This window comes from Nannospalax galili, unplaced genomic scaffold, assembly GCF_000622305.1.
Source record: "Nannospalax galili isolate Female #2095 unplaced genomic scaffold, S.galili_v1.0 scaffold784, whole genome shotgun sequence".
Classification (NCBI taxonomy): Eukaryota; Metazoa; Chordata; class Mammalia; order Rodentia; family Spalacidae; genus Nannospalax; species Nannospalax galili.
In genome coordinates this window covers 1543956-1552388 of record NW_008352133.1, presented here as the reverse complement: position 1 = coordinate 1552388, position 8433 = coordinate 1543956, and the positions used below count along the sequence as shown (strand labels likewise).

The 8433-nt window shown below is 52.1% G+C and overlaps 1 protein-coding gene across 1 annotated transcript in view; it reads right to left on the bottom strand.

Annotated features, from left to right (window-relative positions):
• Nucleotides 1–7351: 7351 nt before the first annotated feature.
• CUNH11orf96 (chromosome unknown C11orf96 homolog) overlaps nucleotides 7352–8433 on the bottom strand; it is a 1699-nt gene continuing 617 nt past the window's right edge. Inside the window, 1 exon segment of the mRNA XM_008848936.2 lies at nucleotides 7352–8433. This exon segment is cut by the window's right edge and continues 132 nt beyond it. Within this exon segment, the coding sequence (XP_008847158.2) occupies nucleotides 7962–8433 (472 nt within the window). The 3' untranslated portion in view covers nucleotides 7352–7961.

Here is an 8433-nt window from a genome sequence, read left to right as displayed (position 1 = left end):
CACTCCTCCTACTCCATCTGTTTAACCTCTCTTCCCTCTCCCCACCTCCTGCTTTTTCTCATTTTTTAACTTATTTCCACACTTTAACTTTTAATGTTATAGCACAATACACAGTAGCTTTTCCATTTTTATTTTATTAAAAAATATTTTATTATTTTAATTTCATGTGTATGAGTATATTGCTGCATGTAAGTGCACCCATGTCATGCAATGCCCAAGGAGGTCAGAAGAATGAGGCAGATTCCCCTGGAACTGGAGTTAGGGACTGTTGTTGCCACCATGTGGATGCTGGGAACCAAACCTGGGTCCTCTACAAGAGCAGTCAGTGCACTTAACTGCTGAGCCATCTCTCCAGCCCCACTTTTTATACTTTTTAGAGTAAGGATTGTGATGGCTAGAGGAGGGTAAGCAAGCAAGAACCCAAGACAGGTGACTTGACAGAAAAGCTTTGTTCTCCTGTATTAGGGAGAGGTGAATGTTTAGGATTACAGGCTTCAACTGAGTGCTCATCCACCATCTCTAGGACCATGTCCCCATCAGCATGGTAGAAGTCGGGTCACCTCAGCTGCCACTGAGTTGCTGCTGGCAGAAAGAAGGTAGGGTTGGGGCTGGGGAGATGGCCCAGGCTAGAAAGTGTTTGCTTCACAAATATGAGAACCTGAGTTTGATCCCCAACACCCACATAAACAGCCAGTCATGATGGTGGGTGTTTGTAATCCTAGCACTAGGGAGGCAGACACAGGAGAACCCTGGGGCTTGCTGGCCAGCCAGTGTAGCCAACAGATAAGTTGTAGGCCAAAGAGAAACCCAGACACAAAAGCAAAACGAAACAAAAATGCAAAACAAAATCAACAAACAAAAGCAAGGTGGATGGCACCTGAGGAATAACATACCAACACACAAGGTTGGCTAGTGGTCTAGGCCAAGTCTGCATCCCACATTCATAGGCAGTTCTCCTTTTCTCATCATCCTCTGGGGCCACATGTGTAGTCAAGAGGGTATTCTAAAGGGCCTGGCTTCTTTAGGGGTTGTGGCAGGGGTCAATCATAATCAGCACTTCTTTTCTGATGTATTAATTTTTATTTGTTGCATATGAGTGTTATGCCTGTGTGTGTGTAGGTGTATCTGTGTCATGCGGTGCCGGCAGAGGACAAAAGAGGGCATCAGAACCCCTGGAACTGGAGTTACGGACAGTTGTTAGCTGCCATGTGGGTTCTGGGATTCAAACCCGGGTCTTATTCAAAAACAGCCAGTGCTCCTAACCACTGAGCCGTCTTTCCAGCCCCAGTCACCATTTCTTATTCTTAGCTTCTTTGGAAGTAAAATTCTTAGATTGGGGCGGGCAAGATGGCTCAACAGATAAAACACACTGGCTGTGCCACGAACTTGACGACCTGACACCTATGTTGAAAACATTAAGCCAGATAACAGTGGTGAGGATCTGTAATCTCAGCACTCCTAAGGGGCCATGGGAAGAGGAGACAGGAGTGTTGGTCAGAAGCTTGTGGAGCAGCTAGCCTAGCAGAAACAAGAGAGACCCCCCCCAACTCAAGAAGATGAAGGAAAGATCTGTAGTCCTGCACCCCCCCAACACACACCCCACACACAAATAATGAATAAAAATATTTTAATCTTAAGAAATATCCTCAGATATTTACAAGGTTTCCACAGAATGTGCTTTTAGACAGTTCCCAGTCCCAGTAATCATGCCCAAGATGTCTTGTGGGGAACTGGAGAGTTGGCTCAGCAGTTAAGAGCATTGGCTGCTCTTGCAGAGGACCAGGGTTCAGTTCCCAGCACCCACATGGTGGCTAACAACATCCGTAACTCCAGTTCTAAGAGATCCAACACCCTCTTCCTGTTCTCTGCAGACACTGCATGACACAGGTACACTTACATAAATGCAAGCATTATATTCGTACACATAAAAAAAGATGTAAGATCAGCGGGAAGAACCAGAAAATAAATTGCTATAACAAAAAACAACTTGTAACTAGGGACTAGATCAATAGCTCAGTCAGCTTGCTGTGCAAGCACACAAAGATCTCAGTTCAATTCCTGGTACCCTTATAAAGGCTTATGTGGTGCTATGTACCCTGGTGCTGGGGAGGTGGAGACAATAAAAAGATGTCCTGTAAAGTTCTGAAGTCTATTTTGTTAATTTGCTTCCTGCTCTGGCTTAGCCCATTTTAATTTTGGCTACCTTAAGGTGGTGGTAAAGCAGTATATTTGAATGAGAGGTAACAGCCTTAATCTAAGGCTTGCCTTGGGCCTGGGCCTTTGCTGGGCTACTTGGGTGGCCTCTGAGAAAGACTCTAGGCAACTGTATCTGCAGACTCTGCCTGTCCTTGTGCCACCAGGCACAAAAAAGCAGCCAATGTGTACTAGGAGTTTGGCTCTTTCCATCCACTTCTAGAGCCATCGGCTTTGTTAACACATGATCAGCCTTCCAAATTGTCATAAAAATGATTTTCCTAAATGCTTTGCCAAGGAAAACAAGAGTCACCAGTTTCCCAGCCCTTGTATGTGTACCGTCGCCAGTAAAGCAAAACCACTGGGCTAGTGTCTTCCATTTTAGAGTTCTTGTGAAGACAGCTCCCGCTGCAGTACTTCCTGACTTCGGCTTGCTGACAGTTAGGGAACACGGCTATCACAGATATTGATAATGACTCAGTGACCCAAAGAAGATAGCAGCATGTGTTGTCTGTCATATGTAAGTGGTGGTCATTCCAGATTATGGATAGCTGCTGGGTTCCACATAGGGAGGCCTGAGCTTCTGCCCCTTTGTTTCTATCATCTGCTAGGCAGTTGACCTTGTTGGCTTCATAGCCACAGGGTTGACGGCATGTATGTGTCCCCACTTGTGGAAAGGAAAAAGCACGTTAGGAGTGTTAGGGAGGAGGTTCACCCACAATCGTAGGGCCACACAAGAAAGTGTGGGATATATGGGCTGGCTATGTGGCCTGAGGGGTGAATAGGTAGGCAGTCGTTAGGAATCCATGTGACTTTGGGCATAAATAGGTTAAGAGAAGGATCATCTGTAGGGGGCTCCTCTCCCTCCCTCATTCATACAGGGGCCACAGCCATTCCACCCTCGTTCCTGCCCAGAGGCCCACACAAGCCCAGCCACCTATCAGGTTACAGTGTTGTCTGGTAAACATTGCCATCTGTTCTTGCTATTGTTTTAGGCAACTGGTCTCAAACTCATTATGTCACCGAGGAGGAGGATGACCTTGAACTCTTGATCCTCCAGCTTCCATCTCCCAAGCGCTGGGATTACAGGTGCACACCACCACACCTGGTTTATGCAGTGCTGGGGATCCAACCCAGAGTTTTGTTAGGCAAGCACTTTACATCTGAGCAGACTTGGCCTAGGCCACTAGCCAAGACAGTAATAAACTCTATCCTCCTTTCAAACCAAGGCCTTCCTACCACCTCACTAGAGTCTTTCCCTCATCTGCATCTGAGCAGGAGAAAGTTCTTCACCAATCTTACCCACAACAGGAAAGCATTCCATTTTCCTGAGTGGAGTGGGGATGTCAGGTATGCCCCAGTAGTGGGAGTGAGAGGGAGATGGGTGTGACATGGTAAGAACCCCAGATTGGGACTGTGACCAGGTCATGCCTTGGCCTGCTCTATTCTTCTGAGCCATCTCCTGGAGCAAATCATTCCCTTGTGTCCCTGAGAACCCCCAACTTTAGGCTGATAACTTAGTCTTACTCGCTTGATCCTGGTGATATGCAGGCAGAGTATACAGAGTCCCAGGCCTGCAGCCTTATAGACAGAGGGGGCGATGGAGGCAGAGAGACCTGGCAGAGGCTCTGCAGTAGCAGCCCTCCAACTCTGCTCCTCTTCTTGAAATGCTGTGACTGTAATATTACCAAGATGAAAGGGGAGCCTGCAAGAGAGATGCCCACCAAGCAGTGATTTTTGTGCCTTCTCCATCCTTGTAAAGAGCCTAGGGGCTACCTGGCAATGTGCTTCCAGCAGGACTCCCAGGTCCACAGCTGGCCCCACCTCCCTGGAGTCCCTCTCAACTCCACATCATTCGGCCTAGAGTCGGCACACACTGAACTGCAAAGGCTAAGCCTGCTTTCAAACCAGTCCAAAACACACCCTAATGAATGTCTTCCCCAGAGCCAAAGAGAAATATTTAGGAGAGACTGCCAGACAGGGCTGAGATGGTCTCTTGTAATTTTGCCTGCTCTGGGTTCCAGCCTGTTTGAAAAGTCATCATCAGGCCTGGCTGATGGGCTGAAGCCCAGGAAGAAAGGGGGAGGAGGCAGGTGTCTACTTGGCCAGGACTACAAATCCAGATGGCTGGGCAGACTTCCGCCCACCAGGCACATGCCTTCATTGCAACTCCTTCAGGCACACTTGGGCTCGGTGCTCCCTTTCTGCCCCAGCCCTGTTCTCTCCAGAGTTTGTGTGTGTGTGTGTGTGTGTGTGTGGTGTGGTATAGAGCAGGATGTCAGGTCTATACCTTACTGAACCTGGGGCTAGGCTGGAGGTCATGAGCACCAGCAATCCTGAGTACAGTGGTACACAGCGATGGGGTTACAAGTGCACGTGTAAGGGGCCATGCCTGGCTTTTTATTTAGGTGTTGGGATCCGAACCCAGGTCCTCATGTTTGCACAGCGGGCCTTACCCACTGAGCCATCTTACCAGTCCCACTCTGGAATTCTTTCTACCCTCTTCTTTCCTACTCTCTGCCTGTGTCTTTCTCTCTCTTCCAGGATGAGCCTTATTCTTCAGTCTCTTGACATTTTCTGACTCCTGACCTCCATATCCTTCTGGTACCTTCCTTTGTCCACCCCTCTCCTCCCCTCTCTGGCTCTCTTATTTCCTCTCTACCTGTCTCTCCTTCTCTTCCACCTTTGAGCCACACAGCTCAACCCAGCCTGCCTCTCCTGGGAGCTGTATTATCTTGGAACACCTTTGCCCAAGAGGGAGCTGAGTCCCACCACTTCTGAAGTACCTTGGAGGAATCATCTTCCCCTCCCTAGTGTTCCCCCTTCTTCCTCTGCACAGAATAGAACACCCCAAGGGGACCTGGACCCCCCATGCCTGGTCTGCTCCTTCAACCACTGCAACATTCCAACTTCCCTGTGCCCCACCCAGCCCGTTCTCTCCTTCACCAACTGAGGCATCTCTATATACCATTCCTCAGCACTGCCACCTACAGGCCACACTAAGAAACAGGGACAAACAGAAGGTCACTTTTTATACTTGGGAGTGGGAAGGTCTTAGCTTAAATAAATACAAATTATTTATCCAATAGGATTTTATTAAAACCATGATGTAGATCTATCAGTATGTATCCCTCTGCAGAACCTCTGAAATGCCCACTTGTTCACCAGTGGGTGGTAGGATTATGAGGGACTTGTTTTGCACTATAGTGAACAAATATTTCTTGTGCAATAAATATTGGGATAATTAAAAAATAAACTGGGCATGGTAAAACATGGCTATAATCCCAGCACTTGGGAAGTGAGATAGGAAGATCAGGAACTCAATGTCATCTTCAGCTACTCTGTCATAAACACACACACACACACACACACACGCACACACACACATACCCTACACATGCAAAATTCCACCAAACGTTTGAAAATACCCAGGAAGTCCTTAAGATAAACCCAGAGCTTCCTAGGGGCCTCTTTATTCATTAGCAAACACTTCAGAAGGGGCTAGTCAGTACTGGTTCTTGCCAGTGGCTAAGCTGAGAATCCAAGGGATGAATCTGGTCCCTGCAGTAACTGCTCCCGCCCCCATGTGTGCTGGGATGCTAAGGTAGACTGTTGGTGAGGTAGAGGGTATCTTCCATATCTGGGGACATCTAGCTCTTGGAGAGGAGCTGCTGTTGAGGAGGGGAGACAAAAAAAGAGATCAAGAAAGCTCCTTGGTGGTGCTTCAGCTGCCCTCCCCCACTCCTGGAGCTCAGGCCAGTCCAGCCTGGCAGCTGCAGGGACTGGCATCAACTATGGTTGCCTCATGAGAATGAGGCACTGGCAGCCAAGGGCATCCTGTCAGACTCCCTGCCACAATGGAGCCATTGCTAGAGTCAGTGTGTTCTCAGGGACTGGGAATGGGCAAAGACCCCAGCCACCACCGGGGCTCTAGGGCTGACCTCCCACCTCTGAGCCAGTAGGGAAGGCATCCTTTCCTGCCTTGTTTCTTTCATTTCTTCTGCTGGTTCCCTCTCTGCAGAAAGTAGAGCTTCAAGAGGTAGAATGTGAGGACAGGGCAGGTCGTATCCTGAGTGGGTCATGTGGTAGAAAGACACACACACACACACACACACACACACACAGTCACACACCTTACCGGCCCCCTACATTCTAGCCCCCACCGTCAGAGAGCACCAGAGCACAGAGACGTGGCTACCTGGAGATGAGGTAGAAGCGCAGTGCTCCCGCTCTGTGCAGTCTGGTCAGGGTGGGACAGCCATGGGGTAATTCCGGAGCGACGACGGGGACAGCATGTGAGCACCCGTCCACCTCAGCTAAATGTGGTTTGTTACCCAGGTCTCCCCCTGCTGCCAGGCACAGCTACACCGCTAGCCCAGAGGATTTGGGGTGTGGGGGATGGAATTCAGGGCGGGTGCTGAAGACCGGCGGAAAGGGAAAGTGGAGCTTTGCTCTCCTCATGGCCTCTCGCTGGCTGCTGGGTTGTTTTCTCTTCTGTGAACTATGACCCGCGCTGAAGGGTCCTGAAGGCTCGGACCAAAGACAAGCCCGGTCCTCCGTGCGGAAGTCTGAAGTGGGCCAAGGAGAAGGGCCGGAACAAAGGGCGTTGGTGGAATCCCGCCGCACAGGTGAGCCTGGCACTGCGCTGAATCAGCGCAGGGATGAGGACGAGTCTCTCACCTGTCCCGCTAGCAAATGCGCGCCCCACTCTCTCCCTCCTTCGGGTCCCACGGCTCAAACATCCCAGTTTCCCATTGTTGGCTCGGATCCCCACCCTATTGCACACCCCCTCAAAAAAGCCACCACCAGGAAAGGACGGCGAATGAGAGCTGCGCTGGGTGAGGCTAGGACCTGACTTGAGAGGTCAGGGGCGTGGAGCAGGGCGCGCTCTAACTTCGAAGAACCACCTTCGCCTCTCTGGCGGTGTGCAGAGCAGACCCGTGTGGCAGGAGCATCGCAGGCTGGGTGGGGACCCACCTGAGGAGGCAGGTGATGGGCAGTGCACCAGGGGCGTCATCTCGTTCTGGTGACAAGTTTGTTGAGTTACCTCCACTTGGACGTCCCTGTCTCCTCCCTATCTCCTCTACCTCCGTCCCCGCCTTCTGGTCTTGGGAGCCTGGGCCCCTAAGGTTCAAGAAGTCAAAAGCATGGAGAAGAGCACTGTGTAAATATATTGACTTTATTTGTCTCCGTTCGGACGCCTCACAGACACATCCAGGTAAAAAGACCGTTAAATAAACCGCCCTCAGCTACTGCTATGCAAAAATAAATATCAATCCTTCGGCCGCAGCAGCAGCCGCCGCGCTGCGCCTCAAGTCCCCTCGGCCAGTCCAACAATTAGAAAAGTGTTCAGAGAGAGCGTGTCGGCGTGAGTGTGAACGGGTGTGCGCTGGGGGTGGAGGGCACAGTGGAGCGGTGTGCAAAATCGGATTTGCAAACCATAGGGCGTGGAGCGGCGACCCTGGGCCCGACTGGGCGGGTTCAGCACGGGTCGCCTCCGGCACACACTCAGCAGAGTTCGTACTGGGAAGAGTTAAAAAATAAACATTTACAAGGGCAGAGAACGCAGCTCCGGTCCCTGGCGGCCCCGAGCGCGCTGCGGGGCCAGGGCGAGTGGACCGAGCGGTCCACCGCGGGGCCGGTATCCAGGCGCGCGAGGGGCGACGATCCCGGGTCCTGGGGAGCGCGCCGGGTCGCTGGGTCCCTCCGGATGCGCCCGCTGGTCCCCGGGCGGGTGTCGGCAGCGAGTCCCCGAGCGGGCGGCGCGCTCACAGAGCAGAGTCGGAATCGCTGGAGTCCAGGCTGTTCCTCAGTTTGCAGCTGCCCAGCGGCTCCCTCTGCAGCGACAGACTCTGCGTGCTGCGGCGCAGGCACTCCAGGCTCTGCAGAAACGACTTCTTGGCCTTCTCCTCCTCCATTGGGGACACCCCCTCCTCCTCCACCTCCTGGATCTCGTCGAAGGTCACCGGCTGCGTCTTGAAGCGAGACTGACGCGGCCTCCGCAGCCGGCCCCTGCCCTTGGACAGCTTGGCGGGCCGCACCGGCTGTGGGAACTCGTCGGCCAGGCACACGAAGTGCGGCATCACAGCCTGGTAGCTCGAGCAGATGCCCAAGAGCTCGCCGGGCTTGGCGGCCGCCATGGCGCCGTCGGCGTCTGCCGGGCCGGGGGACGGCGGGGGGCGGGGGCTCTCGGGGGGCGGCCGCGGCTCCGGGGGTACCCTGGAGGCGGCAGCCTGGGGC